This window comes from Cephus cinctus, unplaced genomic scaffold (assembly GCF_000341935.2).
Source record: "Cephus cinctus unplaced genomic scaffold, Ccin1 Ccin1_scaffold0238, whole genome shotgun sequence".
Taxonomy (NCBI): Eukaryota; Metazoa; Arthropoda; class Insecta; order Hymenoptera; family Cephidae; genus Cephus; species Cephus cinctus.
In genome coordinates this window covers 206,471-232,721 of record NW_014332954.1, presented here as the reverse complement: position 1 = coordinate 232,721, position 26,251 = coordinate 206,471, and the positions used below count along the sequence as shown (strand labels likewise).

The following is a 26,251-nucleotide window of genomic DNA, read 5'->3' as shown; positions in this document are numbered from 1 at the left end:
CCAAGGGGTTGCAACCCTTATTTTATATTTTGAAAAAACTATATTTTTTATGCTTTTTTCTGCATAAAAACCGGGGTATGGGCTCAAAAAAATAAAGAATTGGGTCATAAACACACCTCATATCTTCGACTTCTTATGAAAAATATTTTCCACTTGGTTTTATTAAAAAATATTGATTAGAAGTCGAGATATGATAAAAAAAACGATTTTCGGGGGTGAATTTCAGGGGTCTGTTTCTCCCCTTTAAAGTGGATGTCAGCACAGAAAAAAAATACGTGTCTCTTATTTTGTCGAGTACTACAACATATCAAAAAATTATTGAAATCGGTGGGGTCGGGTTTGGGGGGGTTTCCTTGTTAGACAGTTTTTGAATTCCTATCACAGTCCAGTTCCCCATTGGATAAGTTTCTTATTCGCTGGTCGCTGTCATTTTTTTTGTCGAAGTGGATATGTTCGAATCATTTTATATCCGAAACGTTATTCGCCCGAATATTCAATATTCCAAACATAACGTTCATCTACTAAGGAACACATTCCATTCGTCCAAGCGGCAGATTATGGAATTAGCCGAATAATGATTCGGACGAGCAACGTTTTGGGCAAATGGCAATCGTGCTTTTAGGGATTCGTTAAAATAACAGCGACCCTTGAAATACTTTGAACGTATTCGTATAGTTTACTGATATATAAATATACAACACACGTATTTCATTTTGCAACTTGACACCGATGGAAATATAGTCAATGTTGAAAAAAGTCTTCAAGTTTATACTATAGGGCTAATCTCGATTTCGAATTTCTAGAGTATTTTATTTAGTTGAATACGGAATCGCCGAAAAATAGTCACGAGGATATGTGTGTACCAGGTTGTATAATTATGAGTGAAGAATTATATGAAAACCATGTATTGAGTCAATTTCATTTATGCATTATATAAAACAAATAAGAAAGGCTGTATATCCCAAAGTACCAGTACAGAGAGAGCTAGGTAAGTATAATCATCTGGTACCTCATACAAATTGACAAAGAAATTATTATGTATAGATGGAGACTGATTGTGTACCGCTATTTGACGCAATAACAATGAGAAACAACGTGTCCATGGTTAAAGAGGATTTCGCGAAAGTAACAATAATAAAAATAATATAGTTACATCAGGTTCTCTTTTCTCAGTGATTTTGCGTTTCTTTTCCAATAAAAAAAAATCGCTATTTCACAACTAGCGGCATGCGAAACATCAGAGAACGAGAGTTCACAAAATGAAGTGAAATGTAATAGCAGAAACAACTGAATTAACAATAATGCAAACAGGAAAGGACTGGCAATGTTCTCTCGCTCCCCCCCTCTCTCTCTCCCTCTCTCTCTTTCTATCTCTGCCTTATACATTAACATATATCCGAACGCAGTCGAATGCTACGGTGTGTCTATTGCACTGGGTGGCTTTATTCTGACGGCACTGTATAATATTTATAATTAACATCGGCATATTAAAACTGTACAGATAAGTGTTGACATTTGGATCGCGTGTAACGCAGTTCAATTTGCCTTAAAGTACAAAAACGTAAGGCGGTGAAAAGCCATCAAATTCACAATCTATTTTTCTCACTCTGTTACTCATTTATTCATTGTTCAGTCAATTACTCATTCATTCATTCACTCTTACTGCGGCTTACTCTTAATAATTCTCTCTTTTTCTCTTGCAATTTGCTCACTCTAATAATAATAATAATAATAATAATAATAATAAAATAATGTTATAATAATAGCAATAATAATAATAATAACATAATACGTACATTTAATTCACTTTTTACTCTCATTTTTTCATATTTTTTTCTCCCAAACACTGTTATCGTATCACACAGCGCATTTTAAAAGACCATATTGCTGACGTAACTAATTACTGGTGCACGGTAAATGATTATAAATATACAGGGTGTTCGTTATGAAACGCACTGTAATAACATCGTTGCATTCGTTGTCAAGTTCTAAGGAATATCTGTATTTTCATTTTTTATTTCGTATATCAAAATTTCGAGATAATCAAGGTTGAAGTTGCAGTAATGCGACCAATCAGAGCGCGTTTAAACGGAGCGTAGATGACGTCGCGGGTCAGCCCGCAAGACCTGCTTACACTAGGCCAATAACACTAAGAGTATCGTCGTAGTGTTCCTGTTTATCTGCATGTAATTGAGTAAGATACAAGAGACGATACTCTTAGTATTATTGGCCTAGTGTAAGCAGGCCTCGTGGGCTGACTGGCGACGTCATTTACGCTCCGTTTAAACGCGTTCTGATCGGTCGCGCTACTGCAACTTCAACCTTGATTATACCGAAATTTTGATATATGAAATAAAAAATGAAAATACACGTATTCTTTAGAAATTGACAAGGAATGCAACAGTGTTACTACAGTGCGTTTCATAACGAACACCCTGTATATACACACATATAAAATATATTTATTTATCTCTATACATCTGTTCCAATGTAGCACAGTAACGACAAACATTTACCTATTATAACGCGTATAGAGCTGTAACGGATAAATTTTTCGAAATGAAAATAAAGCTCAGCAAAAGGGACGTCAGCAACATTTTTTTGGGGGGAAAATCTAATTTTATTACTGCCGTTCAAAAAATACATTTTTTCAAATTAAAAAACTCTGGAATATCTCCTTTTCGACGATGCGCCATTTTCACACGTTGAACCACTCATTGCAAAGACTGTAAATTATTGATATTTCATGCCATTTCCTCAGCTCCTTTATGTCTCAATGTATGTTCGACAAATATTTTTTTATAATGATTCTCTGTATTAAATAAGAACAAAAAATTCTACAGCCGTCACGTATTGCCGTTCAATAATTGCAAACCGCGGAAAAATTATTATTGCACTGGAGCTTAGATTAAGTCGTTGCAACTATATCTCATGTATGCGTATATGTTCTATATATTACGATATACATAAATATGCATGTGCATATCCTGTCATGTGTTATTTTTATATTTAGTCGAGATTAGTCCTCGTCGCGGTTCTTAGGTCAGAATCCTCGTACGCGTAATACCATTAAAATTTTCTTTTGGTATCTTCCCTCTAATATATTTATATATATACATATACAAATTAGTGAAGACGAACCGAGCAGTCGCACTCCTACGGATCATTTTAACTACACCAATCGTTCAAATGATGTAAATCATTCGAATTGATTCGCCGTTGCATTCGGTGAAGAGAACTATAACACTTTTCTTCTAAATATCAATAGCTTGCATAATTATTTTGTTATACTTGGTTCGTTATAGGTTTACGAGACTGTTCGTTCTCCACGTTCTCTAATGGTCTCCATTCGTGTATTTTGTACAAGCGTCTAGCGTCGAACATCTTATATATATATATATATTGTTCAATTCATTCATACTAATTGGTACGATCTTGTTAACATTCTACCGTTCATTTATTCATTTTCTTTCATTATACGTACAGCCTTTCTTTATCTTGCACACGTTATACAAGACATCCTCTCGCTCTTGATACATGGGACACATTGTTCATATGCGCACAGAAACACACTATCAATATTTTTAACATTACTTAGGTGCGCTTCTCTTTATGTATAAGTATACCTACACGAGTATGTACATAACGTCGTATATATATTGTATCGTATGTATACATAGGTATAGTTCGAAAGAAGAGACAGAGAAACAAGGTCAGATTGTGAAATTTTGCCATGCAATCTTGTCATAAAAGTGAAACGAGGATGGTATCCAATTTTTGCAACGAGATATTAATTATTTAAATAATTAATGATACTCGAACGTGTGCCTCAAGCTGTCTGAAGAAGGGAGGACAGGCTCTGGATCATGGAATGGAGTGCATGCTAAGAAAAACTGAGAATCTTTAGAGATACAAGTGAAAACAAATTTGGATCTATCGAATCCAATAACATAAATAACTAAGAAAGGAATAAATATATCTAGATTCGACGTAGCGAGCCCCCATTAATTCCACCATGGACTTTGGGACTCGCTCCTGGCCTATTTTCTCATTCCTATCTCACTTTTAAAAGTGGAAAGTCAGAGATAAGACACGAGGTCAATAAATTGATGGATGAACGAATAATATACATATGTATATAACAAAGGAGATAAAGTTGGGGTAAATAATGGAACGCGTTAGAAACCAAGGGAAACTCACGGGCTCGCGACACAACGTCGAATCAATAAATTATGGCTCTCCTTGAAACTATGCGATCTTAAACGTATAAAAGATTTTAAAAAAGAAGAAAGATTATTTCTTTGTATAATTGTTCCTTGCAAAATTGCTAATCGCGATTCTTATACAAGGTACTCGAAAGATTCCGAATCCGGCTCCTTTCTCCTTGACTTATTTCTCTATAGCTTTTGCCGTCTTGCAAAATTGACGCGATTATCCTGGATAACACGACATTAATTAATGACACGAGCAGGTTTAACGAAAACGCACGAAGGCTGAGAAGGGCCGAATCTCGAATATGGCCGTATGACATGCTATCAGTTGTCACACGACCAATTTGATATGCACTTAGTGTGGGACTTTGGGTTCGTTTCCAGTGGCTTAAGATTTAAGTACACCGCATCCGGGCAGTCCTGAGGCCGTGCCACTAGGAGGCCGAGCTGTACCAACCATTGGTCGCGGCCTTATTGGTAGGATGGTACAGATGAAAACCAGCTCCAGTTGCCGGATGATGGTAGAACTGTGGCTGTTCCAGACCGGCCGAGGCGTACGCTGCGGCAGCATCGAGTGCACTAGGATGCACTGCAGCTGGATACACCTGGGGCTTCAACGGCAACGGCTGAGCCGGTTCGTACTGGTGTCTCAATACAGGTTCCCCATAGACTGAACTCTCATATGAACTGACGACACTAGCGGAATGAAGTTGCTGCTGTTGCTGTTGTTTGTCGCGCGGTGATACTGAACTTGGTGGTGTCATGGCGGAATGATAATCTACACCATATGCACCCGTAGCTGCCGAATAAGATGAGACTAAACTGGTGAACGCATCCGCTGCGCTGCTTGTAACCACTTTAGTTGGCCCCGCGTGACCTGATAGAACAAACTGGTGCTCGCCATAGGTAGAAGAACCTTCGGAGCCTGGTGGAGTCGGTAAAGGTCCTGCTTGAGCAGCATCTCCACCGCCACCATAATAAGTCGTGCCGGAACCGGACGAAGGTGTCCGAGTACCGGCAGAAGCTATACCGTGTACATTAGCGCGTATGACGCTTTCGCGATTAGCTGCATACAATTGGCGCAGTAGCGCTGAGGCTGGTAGGGGTGCCGCTGTCGGACTTCCAGCACTCTGCTGAGGATTTAAATGTCCCAGGTGATGATGCGCCCCTATCCACTGTATCGTACTCCGTTGCTGCTGTTGTTTCAATAGTGCGTCCGTACTGAAGTCTGTGGGTTGGTGCAGCGCTGGTGAATCCGGCTTGCCTAATTGTGCACCAGGTAGATGCTTAGACATTGCTTGTTCTAAGTCCTTGACAGAAGCACCGGTACCCGGAACAGCGGACTCCTGTGCTTCACCAGGTTGGGTTTCAGTTCTGCGAGCTTTTGGACTTGACGACGTGCCTAAGTTGACTTCGGCAGATGGTACGGAGTGGCTAGAGGATGCGGGACTCAGAACATGTCCTCTTGCACCAGCGTTCTTTGTGTGCGGAGTATCGTCCTCCTCCTCCTCCTCTTCCTCACCAGAACTATTCTCCTCTTCCTGGACAAATTTTCGCTTATGTCCACGCAACTTGGTCGCTAGACTATTAACGTTCGTCACATTTGCAGATTGTGGTTCTTGCTGCAATTGGGCTACATTTTCATGATGTCTACCACCGCGCGGCTCGCCCTCTGACCCAGGCGTGTCTTCACGATCCTCTGGAGGTGAACGATGTGGTCTCTCAGGATGCTGATTCGTTGGACCGCCGCTGCTACGACCTTCTGTAATTAAAAGTGTAACAGTACTATTAAAGAAAAGTTATTAACTCTTCCAGGTATTTTCTGTCCAGAGTCAGTAACCCTCAACTCCTTTCACACTTTTCTATCTCATCACTGATCATCCCTACTCCTCGTTTCTTCTGGTTACATCTACTCGATACTCTATCTCGAGAACACTCTCCGATCCGCTCTACTCGTGAAACGGTTGGAGAGCGTGTCCAAGCGGGAATGCCGCTCTGGTGCCCGAAACGACGGTCGCCACGCTTTTACAGGCAGAAATACGGATTAGTCTGCGCACAGTTACGGGAACGAGTATGTGGAAGGGTTGGTAAGAGGCGAGCGGTTGGTACATACAGCATCCTTATTTGTATAATTAGTATTTACGACATGAATCCTCGTACGGCCACCGAGTCCGACGCTCTTTCGAAACGCTCTTTAACCGCACCGACTAATATATTTAGTAAGATTGTCATGAAGACGGTACACCTTACACGCCATGTATCTTACTATCCAAGATAATTACATACAAAGAAATGATGAGTATACGTCACTACTTTTAGATCTTTGGAACAAATACCACGAGATACTGCGTCCCCATGAAGAATGTTTATCCACGATTAGTTCTAAAACAGGTACGTCGATTACGGTGAAACCATGAAATTTTGCTTGAACGGAATTTTTTAAGTGACTCTTCTATGTTTTTGGATGTTAATTAATATTTTGCTTTGCGTTCGCTTTTTCCACCGTCATCTTTTTTTTTCTTCTTTCTATAGGAAACAATATTTACCTCCTCGGTCCGCATCGGGCGATCCATTCTCTGGATCATTACCAGTAGCGTCTTCTCTTTTGACACCAGTAACACCATCTTCCAATTGACAACAGTCCATTATCAGATTCTCGTATTCTCTGCCACTGTCAAAGCAATAGAAACTATTACAGTATATGTATGTAATTGACCGAAAGAAAAGTGACCTTCTGATAGATTGATATTGTTAAAATATTAATTAGAAATAGTGAACTTTTGATTTTAATCCAAAATAATTATACTATAATACAAAATAATGAAAATCAGTTGAAAATGGACACTTAAGTATTAAACTAGGTTTGCTATAAGTTCGTTAAAGTTTTAAAGCGCATCATTATAGTCGGTGAGAACGTAAATGAATCTCTTGAACGTGAACCTGATTCTGTGACTTGAACATAGATATATTATCGATTGAATATATGTATAACTATTGCATCAGCATTAAGTGTTATAAAATGTTGAGTCAGGCATCTGACGATGTAATTAAAAAAAAAATTGTCTTTAACCCCTTCAGTGCGGATGCGAGTACACACGCAACTAAAAAATAGAGAGTTAAACTATTGTGATTTTTATAAAAGTGGGTATTCTAAGGTTTTTGGAGTCGCTGAATCCGAATTTCATATACACATTTGAAATTTTTAAACGGCGGATGGCGTTCTTAAAAATTTTAAGAATGTTAATATAGAAAAGTATATACAGGGTGTTTCTTAAGCCCCGGACAGGACACATACCTTTAGATCCGGCGTGAAAAAATAAAAATATTGGCGTCAACAATATTCAAAATTTTTAATTAATTTGTTAATTATAACGGATTAAAGTAAGCCAATCATAAGCGCGTGAGAACTGGTAACTCTTCCTCAGTCTTCTCCCATTGGGGACAGCCAATCATTTAATTCCCCACAAGAACAGTGACCGGTGGATACGTAAGCGTATATAGTAATGTAAATAAACAAAAGAGTAACGGAAATAAACAAAAGAATAATGCAAAATGTTTTTTGTGGGGAAATAAATGATTGGCTGTCCCTAATGGGAGGAGACTGAGGAAGAGTTACCAATTCTCACGCGCTTATGATTGGCTTACTTTAATCCGTAATAATTAATAAACTAATTACAAATTTTGAATATTGTTGACGCCAATATTTTTATTTTTACACGCCGGATCTAACGATATGTCTCCTGTCCGGGGCTTAAGAAGCACCCTGTATAATACCGCTCTTGATCCACCATATTAGATCTGTCATTTTGAATTTTGAATTGAGAAACTCCGAAAACCTAAATAATAAAATCATGGCACACTGGTGGCACAGAAAGTTGATTTTTGTTACTCTGCGAAGGGGTTAAAATAATCACGGTACGTCTACATTCTCTCTTACTGCATGTTGGTAAAGTGTGAACAAAACCAGTGTCCTCCTATGGGAGTTTTCTCGTTGTAAATTAAGTCAGTAACAAAACAGTATACATATTACACTTGTATATACAGTATATAATTACACTCTTAAAAGCAACTTCAATGATCCATTAAAGGATACTGGTAAGAGTTCCACTCAATATACCATTGAGAATGACAAAAAGATTAAACTGCCAGATTAACAACCAAGTGCAGTAACAACTGGTTAAGATTCCTTAATTAATCCAGCATAACCATATAGAAGGATACTTTTCCATAATGGATGAGTGGGCACGATCAGCGTTCGTAGCAAAACACGTGAGATCCTTTATTCGCCATTTATTTCTTTAGCTTGATAAACTCACCTGATCACATAATTCACACAAATAATATTCTGCTCCTCGGCGTTTTTCGAGTTGCAGACGACGGTCGCGCATGTCTGCAACCAGGTGTAGCCACCGCTTTTATTCATCATTCTGTAGTAATGCGTGAGTACCTGACCCTTGTGGATCACTGGAAATAGATAAGGATCCATCTTGATCGAAATCAAAAGTGTGCACGGAGAATCTAAAATCTAAAAGCTAAGCCAGTCATCCTCTGACCTTTAGACCCTCACTGCATGGTAGATAATACACAAATATTACACGATACCATGTAGAGTTTTCAAAATTTTATTCTAGAAGCCCTAACTGATGCGTTTCTCTTTTTGTGTTCTTTTGACATGCTACGAGGATGATAAGAACCATAAAATGATCCATACAAGAAGTTATGTACCTAAGTATCGAGTGACTATCCGAATATAAAGAGAAGTCCGTAAAGTTTTTCAGAAGTCAGGAAGAAAATTTGCAAAGGTAAAATGATCTCTATATATTTGGTAAGATATAGGTAGACGGGTGAGCGATGACGGCTGGGGTGACTTCAGAAGGGGATGGAGGATCCTGGAGGGTCTCAGGCCAAAGGAAACTCGGAGCGGGAGGTAACAACTCGCTGGAGATGCCGCATCCGGCGTAACGTGCTCTCTGCATACCAAATGCCTAATCCTGCTTGTATCCGCGGCGTAACTGAGTCAGTGAGTGCGCTACTCACGTGCACAGAGAAGCCTGCTAGGAGAACAGGACACAAGGGGAGAGGAGAGAGTGAAAGGGAAAGAGGGAGAAAGGTAGTCAGTAAAATGAAGAGGGAATAGGTTGGAGCGCGCGAGTATTCGAATGGGACCCAGAGAGAAGAAAAAAGAAATGACCCGCCATACGGAGTTTACGAGCAAAAACGTTTACAATATCAAATATTTGAGAATTTACGAGGTGGTATTATCGCTTAGGCATACGAGGGTGATATGGGTTGATATGTGAGACCGATGGAGGGGAAATATTTTTACACGTTGTTCCTCAATAAGGATTTGTACTTACAGTCCACGTGCGATTTACGAAGCCGATTTGCATCTTCACCGTGACACAGAGCGTACAGATTCTTCCCTGTTAATTCGTCTGCCGTATAGTCGAGTAAATCAGACACCCTGTGAATTTTCAATTAATCACTATTTACGTAGGACAGCACTCGTTTTGATGAAGAGTATTAATGCTTATATGCATTCGTTAATCCTGGGTCAGTTATTGAAACTCAATTACGTGTATCTTTTTTACGATGGCTGTTACTCACTTTGGTTCACAATGGGCTATCCGGAAGTCGAAGTTTATACGTGTGACGAACATATCCGTTTCTAATCGTATCTCGTGCACACTTGGTGGTGGAAGTGCTATGGCTAAGCCCACCATTCCCATGAGAGGCGGTGCGGATTTTCTTGTGTGACTGAAGGTGTACTGCGGTCTTAGACGACACAGAAGTAGAACGACCTAAACGATGATATTGATATAAAAGTCGTCTACTGTAACCGCAGACTCTCTAATGAGACTGCTTATCATGAGCAAACAATTTAGATTCTGAGAAAAAAGATAGATTTATAAAAACTTACACGATAGCCAGAGGACTTGAAGTGACATCCCCTCTTGGTAAGAGTGGATTTCATCCTGACGCAAAACGCCCTATCAAATCCTTTGTAAAGTCCACTAGAAGTCAGTGACATCACCGAGGAGACTGAAATTATAGGAATAGGGAAGATTATAAATAATTACATTCGTTCTCAGGATAATAAATATAAATTTTATCGTTAAATACGCAATGTCCTATGTCTAATGATAATGTATACATTCGAATATGGTTGTATGTATCATAAGGGATGTAGTCAGGGTATATCAAATCGTAGGGGGCAAGTTACGTAGCATCATGGGGTACGTGCTAGGTGGTCCTACTGCAAGTTGTGGTTGTGCTGCTGATGGTCGCGGAATAACAATCGGGAAATCGCGGCTGCTGCATACGTATGCGACCCCCGTTCAACACCAGAACTCGGTGAGGCCGGGTCGGACCGGGCCAGGGTAGGACGGCCGTGAACCGGAATGGCGACCGGTAGTAGTAAGGCGCGAGAGAGCTAACCCTCTTTCCAACCCCGTCACGAGCGTTCCAGGCCACGTGGCACGTCCGTCGGCCGACGTCGGTGTCGGCGTCGGCCGACGCACGTCCACCAACCTCCTCACGTGATCATACCTACGACCTTCTTCCTTACCCTCTAGACTTGGCCTGGTCACGGATTCCAGGTTAGGCGTCCTGGCATACCATTCATGTGAGTTCTGGTCTTGGTATTCATGGTAGAGGATGGATACGCTAGAATATTATTTGGGATCGCTTCCTTCTTTTCTTTTCTTACTCTTATCGATGGTTTCGCGCAAATACTCCTCTTTTAGTCTCATGGACTATCTGAGATGCGCGTATAAAAATTTGACTGGATCATTCATTTTTTCGAAGAAATGCTGTGCATGAAGATGATGCCAGGTGGTGCTATACGTATAGTATCATATCCAGAGGACAATTATGCGGTAACACTTAGAACGAATAATTTAATGAGTATATCGTTATAATATTATTAATGATTTATAATTCAGCGATTAATGAAGTATAAAACGAATCGGGCTTACCATCTGGGTTAGCCGTAGAGGAGGATCCATGTTCTTCCGAGGCCGCACTGCTCGGGGAGGCAAGTCCTGAACTAGAAGAATGAGGCCCGGAGGATCCGGTAGAGGAAGTAAGGCCCAAACCCAGTTGCTCAGCGACTTCGGCATGATCTTGTTGATGCACGTAATCGAAAACACTGGAACCAGTCATCTCCACCTGAAACAATCATAGAAAACTTCGTAAATCTCAGTAGTACCATAAACTACGTGTATCTAAGACTTCAGATCCATCAAGTTTATCGTATCCCATTTAGACTGTATATCATTGAACTATCTCATATAGTTGTAATCACATCTATTATATATTATATTGACTAAAAACGTATATGCAAATATTCGAGTTCGAGAAATTCGTGACCCCCATATTTTCCAATTCGACGAAGGTGTCGAGCACCTGAGATTACTTTTAAAGAAGCCAAAAAGGGGCCGTGCGTCGGTTAACGGACTAGGTATGTACGTACGTTTCTCGACCACGTACTTCGACTCTTCTTTAATTTATTCTACGGACGCTTTTCTATGGTGACGCGTGCAAGCCTATAACGTCCGCTTGCTCGGTCATCGAGCACTCATTCCATAGTGCTACAGTCGTTCTATGGTTTATGCTTATGCTTAAACTATACAGCGACATAGAGATACGTATATATTCTAGCAACAGAAGGTTGACGATGATAGAGACTCTATATTTACGTGGAAAGGAATAGAGTAGGAGTAGAACCTCGTGACATCGTGGAAGCAGGGCGTTACTCAATAAGCCAGTGCGAGCATCGAATATGCAATTATTTCTCTGGCGACGACCACGAAGACTTCGTCGGCGTCTTCGGTCGACTCGATATCAAGAATTCCAGATGAGTAATCGACGATTATAGATAGCCTACCGGTCAATGGCGATGTAACCAGACGATCGAACGAAACCGATTGCGCTTTCGTTCTAGATGACACGACCTGTCTTTTTGTCTAATTTTGCTTTATATTAAATATTTTATATTATTACTCTTTATAGATCATTAGTCACTTTGAAGTACCTATTTGCTACCAATTCTGAGAATATTTGATCTTTTATCCGAAATTTCTGGTAATTCAATAAACTTTGTACGATGTTATTTTGTCTCAGGGAGTAAACGAAACTTTGAGGGAAAAGTGCAAGTAAGGATTCTTTCGAGTAAAATGTATGATAATGGTATTGAGGATAGTCAAAGAACTGATAACGAGTTATAAAAAGGATAGTAACGCGTAGGAGATTTAGTCAAATCCATAGGAAGGCATGTCGTAGTAACCAGGGAAGGTACGGCAGCCATGTTTGTGGCAACGAGGACGCCGCCAGTTTCCAGAATCTCCGAAACACCCTATTGATTGCCAGTGGAAGAGGAGGTAGCTCCATCCTCTTCCCCGACCACCTTCACCCGGGGCATTAGGAATGGCGAACACGCCGCCGTGCAGAGGCTACGTGAGCGGCATGCGACCTAGGCCCTCCTCCTCTTCCTGATCCTCCTCTGCTTCCTCCTTCTCCTCGTCATAGTATTCCTCTACCAGCAGCAGTGGCACCAACACCACCATCACCGTTACCAGCACCAGCAGCACCACCATCGCCGGTAGCACCACCATCATCACCATCCTCCCAGGCTGTGTCGTGTCCGTTGCCAACCAGCCAGTATGGCCGCCAGCTCGCGCAACCTTCTTCTCTTTTCCTCCCTTGACCTCCTCCTCCTTCTCTACCTTCTCTTTTATCTTCTCCACCTTCTTTTTCCTAGCCGCCTACACCTTCTTCACCTTTCTAGACTCCACCTTCCACTCGTCCGCTTATAGGTTCTACCCTCAGCAAGCATGCACTGCTGTCTTATGCGACTTTGCGTCGTTTTCCTACCTCTACTACTCACGTTCTGTTTCTGTCTTTCTCTGTATCTCCGGATTCTTGGTATCTACCAAGGGATATGTGTAGGTACTATATACTACAAGTGAACCTGCCCATGGCGGTGGGCACAACTCAGTTAGATGACATATAGAAACTCACCTGGGAAAGACCAAGGTAGATGGAAACGGTCTCGGAAATGTACAGGAATCGTCCATCAGCCGCGACCGCCATCGCGAAACCGTCCAACGACTGAAATACATTTTTAACGAATTTTTACATTGGCTTATACTATATAAAATTTTTATGTTTTGCTATACGTGCCTATGTTACTAGTTAGCCCTGATCAGTACTTCTCATGAAAATGATGTATTGAGTACTATCATTTACTGATCAATCACTGATATGTTCGTGGTTCAAAATTAAATTTATCTAACGAGTCTCCGCGAATTCTCAAATACCCTTTTAGACTGGACAGATGCAATTCATATAAGCAAGAACACTTTTTTCCCTCCAAAAGAAAAATAGTGCTTCAAATACTCACCTGAAGGATATGAGTACCTTGGTGCTGTTCGAATATATCTACCGCCAATGATGCCGGTGACCTAACGCGATTGGCCCCTAAAACAAATAAAAGAAACACCATAAAATATCAATATCGATGCTATGGAAAACAATAGTACAGTGTCGTCTATGTATAAGTTCACTAAAGAAACATTCAAACCCTCACAAACCTTTCTTACTTACGGGTTGATATACAGAGAATTCAGTTTATTCTAGAGCCACATGAATCAGACGTCAACCATAGAAAACCCATAGAGGCTACGACTCTTCCATACGTATATAATACGAACCCCTTTTGGCTTTCTTTTCTCCCTCGTTTGGCAAACAAGACGCGGGTTCCTTCCTTCGTAATAATAATCCTGCTACCCTCGTCCGCTCAGGACTCCCTTAATGAAAGACTTAGAAGACTCGATCAAACTCGGCTATCCGCGCCGCTTAATCTGCTAAGTCCGCCGGGATGAGAACCGGCCAACCAACTAACCACCTAAACCACCTAAATCATCCAACTGGCCAACTGGCCAACCAGCAACCCTTAACCGATACAGTATAGTCAATTCCTTATATATAGTGTCCACTCGTATGTACCTTCTATTAGATTCATGAATTCGACCAACCCTCGGTCTTTCCCATTTTCGGTCAACAATTCTCTATGTACATTCCTACGGGATAATCCCATCGGACTGGACCTTGACGAGTCTTTGTTCCTGTTTCCCTTGATTTCACTTTTATTCAAGAATTTATTCCAGATCATGATGTGGTCATCAATTCTGGACAGGAAGGTGCAAAAGCGAAAGGGTCTTGATTCTCTTTCCCTTTTCAAATTAACCGCTATTTTCAGTTCGCTTATACATTTTTGAGTTACGGATGACTGTGCCGAGGATGAATGATGAAGGAGAATAAGTTGAAGCGAGATAAAATAAAGGCTGGCAAAAGGGAAGGTAAGGAAAGGTAAGGAGGCGAAATGAAAGAACGGAATCCTAAGGTTCAGGCAGTTCGTTATATCGGCATGGGTTGTGCCGTCGGTCAAAGCAGCCCTTCGATAAATCCTCCCTTAAGGCCCTGAGGCCAAAACCGGCGGGCGGCTATCACAATATTTTGATAAATATATAAGCCGTGTTTTACGTGCTTTTCTGCGCGCCATAACTCACCGATATTTATTTTCCTTGGATAGATAGAAAAACAGAAACGGACCGCGCCTCACTTCTCACTGTACCACCTGCCATCTGAGCCTTTTATTCTAAGGAAGGATCGATATAATCCATTTCCAGAATTACCAGAAAATTCACCATTGACCGAAATGGCCTCACTATTCCATATATCAGATCAAACATTAACAAAATAAGTTAACATAACGTTTATTATCAATCCAACACTGGAAGACCATATTAACAAAGATACTCCGTGAAATGTATGAAAAAATCAAATGATTCTAGATATCAATATTATAAAAGGACATGGTAGCCATGCCATGATAAGCCACTTTAATCCCACTATCAATGTTTGTCTTGTCAGACGTATTTCCTGGACGAGTATGCGTTAAAAATTTCAAGAGTCACGATAAGCTGTAAAGAAGACGTAAGAAATTGAAGAAATTAAATTAAAAAAAGAAGATGAAAAGACAACGAAAAGTAAATGGTAGGTGGGTCTACTACGTCTGGTTTCGAACGGGAGACACCTACCACGAGTGAACGTACAAATGGGAAGGTTTCCCAACGTGAGATAACGGACTAAGGGAGGTCGAAATAATCGGCGAGCACGTACGAGGTCGTCCATAGGTATCCACCTTCATCCACCCCTGTGAGTAGGGGCGGTAGTAGTACTAGTACCGTAGGTAGGTAGAAAGGTATAGAACGTGTGGGCGAAGATAGAACGTGAAAAAAGAGAGAACGTGAGAAAGAGAGAGGGTGACTTTGGGCCACCGACGCCACCGAAGTTGCCGACGCCGCCACCACCGGCAGAGACAACAAATTCGGCTATTTTTCATTAAATCCCAGGCCCGTGAGTCGCATAGGGGTGAGGGTAGGTTGTGATATTACATTATATTCCTCATATGTTGCATCTACCCCCCTCCCCCAATCTTGCCGAGACGTACAGATGGAGCTGAAGTTAGTGGCAGGGGATGGCCTGACGTCACACCTATACCGCCGTTCAACCCCAAAGAACTGAATTCCGCTGTCTTCTACGAGGGATGGATTTAGGAGAAAAGACATGACCCCTTAACAGCCCTCTATTTCTACCTATACCTACTTACTATGGGATACAGCATCTTTTTCTTCTAGAAGCGTAATGCGAATTGATCCCCGTGCCAAACTGCCCGCGAAATACGAGCCTTCGCTTTACAGTTATTTATTCGACTTTAGATTTAAACCGCTTAAATATTTTGAATTATATTTATTAGATCCTCTTCTAACATATGGTGTCATTCTACACTGTGACAAGCACCATATATTATCTTACGCGCATCACCGCATTACGCCTTTATCGCAATAAGAAACTAAATAAAACTCTCCCGAATAAGAATATTATGTGTAAGTTACTGATCAATAACTGATTAGCTTTAATTTATGTACCGGGATTGAGACGAATCGGTACTTACGGCTGACACTGTCCGTGTGCGATTTGCAATATCCCAATTATATATTCCATAATAAATATGTACTTTTTATAAACCTCTACAATAGCTATCTTAATGCAATATCCAAATGTTCGTTTCTATATATTAAGTAGCATATTTCTTAAACGGTACTTCATAGCATACACGAGTAATCCATATTTACTTATTTTCATAGATTATAACCATAGCGTTATAAAAAATATATATGTATATACGGAGACATCGAAATACAAATAAATTGTATCCTACCTATAAAATATTTGCATACATCATCAATAAACAACTGTTATACCCAATAGCATTTTATATGTTAACATCCTAAATAGGAACTGTATTCCCATACATATACACATGTACTGTCATTAATACCATATGCCAGTACCGTACAGCCTTAAATATGTGATGATTATTAAGACAGGCCGTATATTGGATATCGGACCTCGATATTAATATCTTGACCCATAGGAATATCCATCGTCACCAATAAAGATCACCATGGGTATGATAATATCCTATGGTAGATATGTAAGCCGACAAATGTGCTAATACGTGGAATAATGTCGCGAAAACTGTTCTCATACAGAGTTAAAGGTTATATTGGCGATCCCCACGGGCACCGTCCAATACCGGCAAGGAAGATTAATCGCCCAGGATCATAAAGCTATCGAGGTACGGTGCATATGCTCCACCAACCCCGTAGAAACGTACCCGAATAAAAATCCACGGGGGGTTGTGGACGTCACATGGGGCGGTTGCTACTCTTTATGCGCCCTTTTATCCTCTGTCTATATATCTGCACATCTCTTTCCCTCTTGTACAGACTGCTTCTCTCCTATAAGTACTGTGCTGGTGTCTTCTCTTGATATTTTCGTCCCTTATGTTTTTCTCGCTCGCTCTAGACTTTTCTCCCTTCTCCTTTTACCACCCGTCGACTTTACACTGGTTTACATTGATGGGCCATCAAACGGGCACTCGGGACTCCCGAAAGCCCATTTTCACCTTCGACCAACCTCTTGTCGGCACCCTTCAAGTAAGGGTGGGACGTGCGCCAGACTTCGTGGGACTTTTATTTTTTATAGACTCTGTATTTTTTTCACACGGCCACAGACAGGGAGTCGTATTTCATTTCCCTTTTTCATTTTGGAAAACTTTCCTGGATTCCTTATAATCCTAGTTTTTATATTGTAGAAATTAAGAATGATATGTCGTTAAAAACATATCGTTGCTTTATGTCAAAGAGTAAGACGGGTAAGGCGATAAGGAGATGATAGGGCTTATAGAAATCTTTGGATGATCAAATCATTCAGCACATTATTTAAAATTCTTCTCCGTTATTTGCTCAAGCAAATAGGATGATGCTAACGAGGCGTTGATTAGGGTATTGGTGACGGTGATCTAGTTAAGCGCTGCTTAATTAGTCAGGTGTGTTTAGTTAATCCCCGGTATTTCATTAGGCGGCAAAGTCGCCGAGGGGCGTCAGTGATTCTCAGCCTGTTACAAAATGAATAGCACAAGCGTGTTATGCGCAATACAATTTTTGCCGAGTTCTATCATTCACTGCGTTCCAAAAATCAAAACATATTCCCATATATGATATCGTATCTTTAATTTGTAATAAAAGTTTAAAACATATTCGTGCTCATCTTTCCATCGTTTAATTTATCTTGCATCTATAAATAATTCTTTTGCACAAATTTTATTGCAATTTAATAGAAGTTTTGAAATTTAAAAAAAAAATCTAACTAATGCGAATTCACTGACATCTGCACAATTCATTTTTTCTTTCTACTTTTACATTTCTCATAACACTGAGAACCACTTTGACTAACCCTCGCTCTCAACCCCCGTCGCTAACTAGCCGCCAACTACGTTAAACACTGGTTTAAACTCCCCTCATCGCGGTGGCATCCCTTCGCAAGGCACGAATCCTTGAGTGCTGTACGAATCATCCCCATAGACAGATTCCTACACGGGGTTGTAAGGGATGGAGGAGTTTGCAGACATCTTGAAAAGTTCAGAAAGGGTATAGGTTATGGGGATCAAATAGAAAAAAAAATGAAACTGTTGAGTTTTCGGGGATACTTGAATGTTTTAAATGGAGATTCGCTGCAGATGTTTTAAATAAAATGGCTCAACCTTCGCTGAGTTATGATAAGTATTTGTTGTTTAATAAAAAAAATAAAAAAATTTGTGACAGAAAATGGCCGACTTTTTATAAGGAAGAAAATATATCTAGAGATATTGTGTGTTGTAAAAATAATTTTAATGACGTAATCATATTGGGTAATAACCGAGTGGCTAAGGAGCGATTATTGTGGATACATATTATTTAATGAATGACTTGATTATTGATTTCACTATAGGAATATTAAGATTTGATATACCATTTACACGTATGAAATTCTGGCATTTTGTTTCAGGAATAGGTAGACGATTTTAAGATAATTTAAGTTTAAAGACCGTCATAATTATGTATTGACAATTTTTTGATTACGTCTATTCTAATTTCTATAGGAATCAATTTCAGTGTAAGAACATTACACTGTTTGTAACACTGTTACACACTACATTGTAAGAATTTTTAATTTCTGTTGTCGGCTATCGTAATATTAACAGAAAAATAAGAAGTTAAAATGTAGAGCTATTTATAAGTAACTTCCGACTGTTCACTTGTTTATAGTAAAGCACAAAGTGGGAGTTGTGTGTTTCATTCTGTCATCCAAACGCTGCAATGATATTATTTATATGGTATATATATCTTGAAAAACATTGATCTTTGAGGATTTATTATTCTATAATAAATATTCTTTGTTAATTTCCTGTAATTTCACTCTGTTCTATTATATTTTATATTTTCTTGCATGGCATGGCAGTTTTTATAATCTTTTGATAATGTGCTATAAATTTACTTAAGTTACCATTTAGCTATTATTATATATGTTATGTTATATCTGCATCCATTTTTACAGTTTTGCTGTTACAGAATTTCGAAGTGAAAGAACAATTACAATCATACCTAGATCGTGAATCAATACAGGTATAATTCATTAAAATTATAATTGAACTGTAATTTTGGAAGCATGTGGATACATTTTTATGTCCGTTTCTAAGGTAACTTTGTAACTTTTTTCTATGATGGTTTTAATCTTCGGATGAAAAAATTAAAAATACTCTGTTTTTCAGAAATAAAAAAAACACCGTTTCTATAATGACGAAAATGAGTCAACCACTGCGTCAAAAAATATTCAAATTTGAAATGCTCCTCCACTTTACTCATGGCTATTAGATTGTTAGCAATAAAATTAAACAATATCTTTTTTTTCCATTCATAGCGATAAATATTAAGCGCAGGTACCACAAAAATAAATATGATCAATGCCAAAGAAAGACACTCAAAACGAGGTTAACCAAATAACCAGCACATATAGAAACAGAACTAGAAAGGCGCTAGCAACAGGGAGCGACGGCAAAGCGGGCCCTCTTGAACATAACATAACAGCGTCGACAGGCTTAACGCACTTTCCTTCGTTAAATTTCGAAACGTCGTTCGGTTGCGGTGCCGCAGCGAGGGTGGAAATTGCGGAGTAGATTCGGTTTGACGAGGAGCCGCTCGGCAAGCTAACTCGATTTCGTTAGTTTGGTTACATTGGCGGTCCTGCCGAGAGCCCCGAGTTACCGTGATTGGATTTACATGTGGGTAAGCCTTTATGCGCGACCTGCTCAGTAAATATTAATTCAGCTACAGATGCTCGATTGTACAGCCTCTCTTATAGCTTACACACATGCCTATACGTAACCATACATAACAACCCTCCTATTTTTTTATCAATCTCACAGCTTCCCCCATTTTTCGAAAAAATCATTCCTCGTATGCGCCGCCCCTGTGTGTATCGGCCTTTACGAAAGCTTCAGAAGAGTATCCATCCGGGCGTAGTCCATCGCTCGATTATTGTCGACAATACTTCATTACTATGTATCCGGGCATCTTGCCGGTCGGATGGTCACTCCAGTTTTGCGATAGGATCAATTGCCGCTAGCTTGTTTGCGACTTCCAGTCGGTGAGACGCACCACGTGATATATGCTTATCCGACCCTTTCTTTTCTTTGTCCTCTTACGAAGATAGCGGATTCGTAATTAAAATTGTATTGTAGGGGCACTGTGTGGAATATATACTTTATTGTATAAAATAACTACAACAAAGATGGGTTGGTTTAAATGAAATTCCTAAAAGTTCGAATACGTATTGGAATATTGTGTGGTCCGGTTTCAAGGAGTCATCGTTTTGTGGCTATTGCAATCTTAAGAAAAGTTTCTATGTATCTGAAACTGATCTGGAATGACTGTACGACTTTACCGATCAATTGTGGGCTGGTAGAGAAAAAAAAGATTTGAAAAAAAGGATGGAGCGTGGTTCCAGAGAACATGTGTCTCTCACGCACAACAAGAGACGAGACAGGAAACACATTCATACTCAGGGGTGTAATAGAATTACAATAGGGGTGGACTACCCATCGAAAAAGACAACCCTAAGAAACCTTGAAATATGTATCTGACATGTAATTCTATGTACAATTATATGTAAATATGGCGTTTGTATTGCTTGAAGCAACATCTACCAGCTAGCAGTACGCGAACGAATTGAGCCGCCTCGGTCTGGTGACTTTTTGATTGCCACTACTCACCGCCCCAGTTGCTACCTTCTACTACCCTTCTACGAGCCGATCCATCAGAAAGCATCAAGGACAGATATGACTGAACATAATGCGATAAACGGGGCTCAATCGGCCGTACGAGAAAGACGTCAGAAGCACGAAGAAATTCTTGTGGCTTGATCTTTTTTCCCTCGGGATGTTCTAGGGAGGGAACCAACGTTCCGTAACTGAGTAGACGGTAGTAGGAGGGTGATGAGGGGGTGAAGGAAGGAATGAAAAAAATTCAATCGAAAGAAAGAGGAGAGGAAAGTGGTACTGGAATTAATTGAGAATTTAATGCCTCTTTCATGGAAATAGTGAGAAGGAATTGCGGCACCTTTAAACAAATTAAATGGACGAGCTGGTCCGGGGAATATCTAGTGGGAAAAGGCGGTTAGATTGGCTGTGCTCAGACAGTAGCGAAGGTGCCTATTGCCAGATGAAATCGAATACCTTTTTTTTTTAATTGGACACCGAACGGCACTTTAATCAGCGAGAACAAGTCCTAGCTATTCTGTGATCGATGCTATCTATTATCATGTACGATCCACTAAATTTGTTCTTTAGATGAATGTAAATTAATCCCATACGCGTACGTATATGGGCGGTGGTTTCCATGGAATGGAAGCTAAATGGAAATTATAGATTGACCAATTTTATTTCAGATTCTTAATAACGGTATTTTTCTATGTATCCTATCAAGATTTCGAAATACCGTTGTCGCTTATACAGTTAATCAGGAATACGAATATGACGAAACAATTGTCTAGTACAATATATAGAACTATTCTTATAATTTGTTATAGATGGGTATTCATAGTCATTCATAATTCATATTGCTATTTCAAGGTGACAATATACTAATGACAGCACTGAATCTTCAAAATATGATTGGATAAATTTTGCCACGGGCATAAATCTGTAATTGAAGTTAGGCAAATTGGACTTTTATAATCACCATACTAATACGCGTTGTTTACAAAATCAACTATATAAACATAATATAAGTGTGGGTCGCACATATTACATATAAGAGTTTCCTATATCAAATGATCCCACTATAAATCGACTGTATCTAGGATAATTATTAGCGGATATATCACTATTGCTACCGGTCAGCGAATATAGTAAGTAGGTTCAGTACCGATTTCCATGTTAATTCCGTTATCGGTGCGAAGTAGGGTCTGATTTTGAATGCGCGTACGAGACATATGTGGAAAACAATGCCATTGCGAAAGCCGTATAAATTAGCATGGTATTGCGCGTAGTGGCGACTTACTGGACAAAGGTGAACACTAACGTTAGCTGTCTTTACTCGACGTCCCCTACGACTCTTGGCGTTCTTCTTTCCACACATGCTTACACATAAGCTGTATCTCTCTCCTCTCCATATCCAAATGCATCAACCAATTGCGATTCCATTCGGTGACGTGTTTCAGGTTATTCGACGACCAATCACAGATCGAACCAAATAGAATCGAACGTTTTGTATTGATTAACATGAATTCTTGGAATGCTGGCATATCCAATAAGACAAAATATATGATATACAGATCGATATGGCTCCATGTGTCATTTATCGATAAACAAAATTCGTCGGTGGTAATTTAACTTTATTAATCTTGTTATTTTTATGACACTCGTAGTTACCTCCAGGTAACCTTTATTTCCAGGATAGGATCTTCGGGTGGTTCGTTGAGCATTCGAGGATGTCATATAAAAGGGCAGGTTACGTGAGGCAGCCGCCAGCAAAGAATAAGCGTCGATCTGAGTGGTAACTCGGTTTGTCCTGAAGTCCGATTGACGTACGTGCCGGGGACAATCAAGGGAATCCTTCTTCTCTTTCTCCCTTACGTCATCATTCCTATCCACCCCTTATACACCCTTATGCCCTTCGACTCCGCATACCTTTCTATTCTTTATAACCCCGCTTCTGTGTTACAGAATCTCACCAGTCCTTCCAGTGGATCTCGTTTCTTCCAATTTCGTTAAAACTCCTTTAAACTGTACTGTGGTCACAATGTCGCGTCTTCTTGATATTTAGATTTTAATTTTTATCGCTATACAGTCATTGTCCGGATTCTGGTATAGCAGCCAAGGGACATTTTTATATTACAAACCATAAGCAGGTGGCACCTCGGAATTGGTATAAAAATGGGATACTTATGAAAATATTATAAAAATGTTACTTGATTTTTATTTTGTTTCAAATGACTATGGTTTATTATAATGGTATTTGAAGAAAACGCGTAATTATTGGTGCTAATTATGAATACTCACCTTTTACTGTTTTATTAGGAGGTGGACCGTCTCGACTCCATGGGGGGTCACCATGACCGGAAAAGTCCCGTAACTTGAGGTAGGAGATAGTCAGCCTTATGATCGAGGCTTTATCCAGTTGGGAAGTTATGGCTGCTGGTAACGGCAGCATTTTAGCGAGTTCGTAGAATTCGAAATTCTCTTTCCCACGTCTCGATCTAGCTGCGTCCCTACTCTTTTCTTTCCGTAATTCTAGAATACTGTAAGGGCAAAAAGAAAAACAATAGTTAGATATGATAAGTATCTAATTCAATAAGAAGTAATCGAAGTAGTTAGGTTTCTATCAACAAATAGCAAGAAAGCGATTACACAATACTACTATAAAATTTACATAATTGTGTTAGTAATTTTTCCAAATTTGATCCGTTATCTGAAGACCCAGTTTTCAAAGATAAAACTCATATATTTATAGATAAACCCCTGACCGAATAGGCATTCACGAATATCTGAGTAGAGAGGCCGATGATTATTTTTGTGCAATGCCGTAGTGACGTCACTTAACATTCCTATTCATTGACCAACAAATATCAAGCATAACTGAAACTAAACAAAGGTATTCGGCAGTAAATTATTATTGACCCAGAGAAAAGTTTTTTTTTTACATAATATTTTATATACGAAATAAAATGAAATCTCTATTAATATTACAGTCCGTTCAATCCAATTCCCTAGAATTTTAGTTTCATTGGAAACTGCAAGGAGAAATAGTCGATAGCGAATCTGGCATTTGGTCTGTCTAGTCAAAGCACAGAGTAGAATACCTATGCAATGTATAGGTATGTGTTTACCGAAGGGTAGTAAACGGATTTGACTAGAATGGAGGTTTGTGCCACGCCCACAAGGGGTGGAACCGGCTTCCGGTTTTGCATTTAAACGCCAACCAATTAGCAGCTGACCCGCACTAATCAAAACTCGTCTGCCTTGGTCGTTAGCCACGGGCTAACGAACTTACACACTTCTAAAAAATAGTGGTGGTAGCCAGTCGGTAGCCAGACGGTGTGGTAATGGTAGCGACAGGGGCAGACATTGCAGACAGCAGTAGAAGTAGCCTGATTAGCATAGACGGCTGTTTACCTCAAAAGTTTTTCACCGTACTGAAACAACCATGAAACGAGACTCGGCGGACTAATCAGGAATGATACTAACGAAGAAGATACTGCCAGTAAGAAGGCTGGCGGCTTTAGAAGATTTTAGTATGGAGCCAGGAGGAAAAAAATGAGGTACCGCAATTAAATGGTTCATTTAAGGTAAAGGGGTTGAAGCAGCTACAAGATGGCTTTTTATTGGCGTGTTATTACGCTCAACGACTGTGAAACGACGGATCGTGGTTCGCGCCCTTAACAATAGTCGAGGGATTAAGAAGATGCTTGGGGATCCTTTTTAAAAAGGGTTAAAGGATCTAGTATAAAGGGAGGAATTACGTCACGGTGTAACATCTGAAAAGTGTATAAACTCATACTAAGTAGGTAGAAGGGACTTGAGGAAAGTAGCCCTTATTCTAGAGAATTGCAAGGGGTTAAATCTTGGAGAAATTTCTCATTCCCAAGGGATGGATCGCTTTAAGTTCTTACTCTTTCCATTCACTATACTCCTACTTTCTTCTCTCTTTCCAAATCACGAGACTCGCCCCCTTTTGTGCCCTCTCTCTCTCTCTCTCTCTCTCTTTCTCTCTCTCTCTCTCTCTCTCTGGAGAGAAGTAAAAGGGGAGACTTTTTCGAGGGATGCTTGGTACCCACAGTCAAGGTACTCTCTCTCTCTCTCTCTCTCTTTCGCTTTAAGTTCTTACTCTTTCCATTCACTATACTCCTACTTTCTTCTCTCTTTCCAAATCACGAGACTCGCCCCCTTTTGTGCCCTCTCTCTCTCTCTCTCTCTCTCTTTCTCTCTCTCTCTCTCTCTCTGGAGAGAAGTAAAAGGGGAGACTTTTTCGAGGGATGCTTGGTACCCACAGTCAAGGTAGGATTTAATTGGGGGTTGCTATCAGCAATCCCTATAGGTATCGGCGAGCTGGTGGCTCTTTCACATTTTCAGAGAGGCTTTTCCACGCCGCGATTGAAACACTCCCTAGGGACGCTGTACAAGACTAGGGGTAGCCGAACACTCGGCCAATGTGCTGCTATAGGCTAAGGGGTGGAAATCTCCGAAAATCGAGGCTACTAAAAAAGAAGAAAAGCCTGAAAAAATCCCTAGGCCATCCCACCGGAGGGAGGTTTAAACGTATCAAGGAAAGGGCACATGTGTACCCGTAAATAAGAGCTCTTCTGTAGGTATTTATTCCTTTTTATTTGCAGTTAGTCACGTCGCCACGTCCAAGACGTCCAGTTTGTAACTGTGTGGTAGCTGGGTGCCAGTTCGCTAGGTTACCTTACTAGCTAGTTTCTGGGGAAGTTGAGTTAGGGCCGATTAGACTACCCCAGTACTTTCCGGTGCTGATTGCGCAAAGATAAAAGAAGAGGCTACGTCTACTGTATTTTCGACTCTATGCTTTCTCCTTGTCTTTCCTCCCCCCTCTCGAATCCTTCTCTACTTTTCCCACATTCCTTATTTCCTTCTTTCGAGCTTTCTTTGAGTCTCCGGTTCCACCTTTTCCCAAGGGTGCAGATCTGGCCGACCTTCCCTTCTGGCTACCGTGACGTAGGTTTGCCAGTGGTGAAGGCGGCGGTCCGTGCAGACGCGTGAAAATAAAATTAAGCCGAACTTTCGGTAAAATTGGTTGAAATTGGGCGGCGAAGGGCGAAGGGTCCTTACACGATTCCAGGCCGGCTTGTGCCCCAGGACCCATGACCCCTTTTTCATCCACGATCATCCCCCTGTTGAGGCCAGCAACCTAGAGCGCACCCTCCTCTCTCTCTTATCCCAAGGGATTCTCGATTCTCGTCCCTTTTTGCCGTCTCGGTCGGTACTGTAGAGAATATCCTGGAGTGGCACCTCCACGGAAACCCTAGGATACTCGGGCTCTCTCTCTCTCTCTCTCTCTCTCTCTCTTTCTCCC

General features: G+C 40.3%; 1 protein-coding gene across 6 annotated transcripts in view; it reads right to left on the bottom strand.

The window, feature by feature from the left end:
• Positions 1–3,438: 3,438 nt before the first annotated feature.
• Positions 3,439–26,251, bottom strand: part of LOC107265731 (protein trachealess) — a 114,780-nt gene continuing 91,967 nt past the window's right edge. For 5 of the 6 annotated variants that reach the window (XM_015735482.2, XM_025082976.1, XM_025082977.1 and 2 more), the window contains 10 exons: positions 23,221–23,459; positions 13,615–13,691; positions 13,233–13,322; positions 11,189–11,381; positions 10,132–10,253; positions 9,819–10,012; positions 9,569–9,675; positions 8,528–8,675; positions 6,758–6,882; positions 4,646–5,973 (listed from right to left, as the gene is read on the bottom strand). In XM_015735482.2, the coding sequence (XP_015590968.1) occupies positions 4,646–5,973; positions 6,758–6,882; positions 8,528–8,675; positions 9,569–9,675; positions 9,819–10,012; positions 10,132–10,253; positions 11,189–11,381; positions 13,233–13,322; positions 13,615–13,691; positions 23,221–23,459 (2,623 nt within the window). Of the gene's footprint in view, positions 5,974–6,757; positions 6,883–8,527; positions 8,676–9,568; positions 9,676–9,818; positions 10,013–10,131; positions 10,254–11,188; positions 11,382–13,232; positions 13,323–13,614; positions 13,692–23,220; positions 23,460–26,251 lie in introns of all 6 variants that reach the window. The other variant, XM_015735481.2, reaches the window with a different exon arrangement.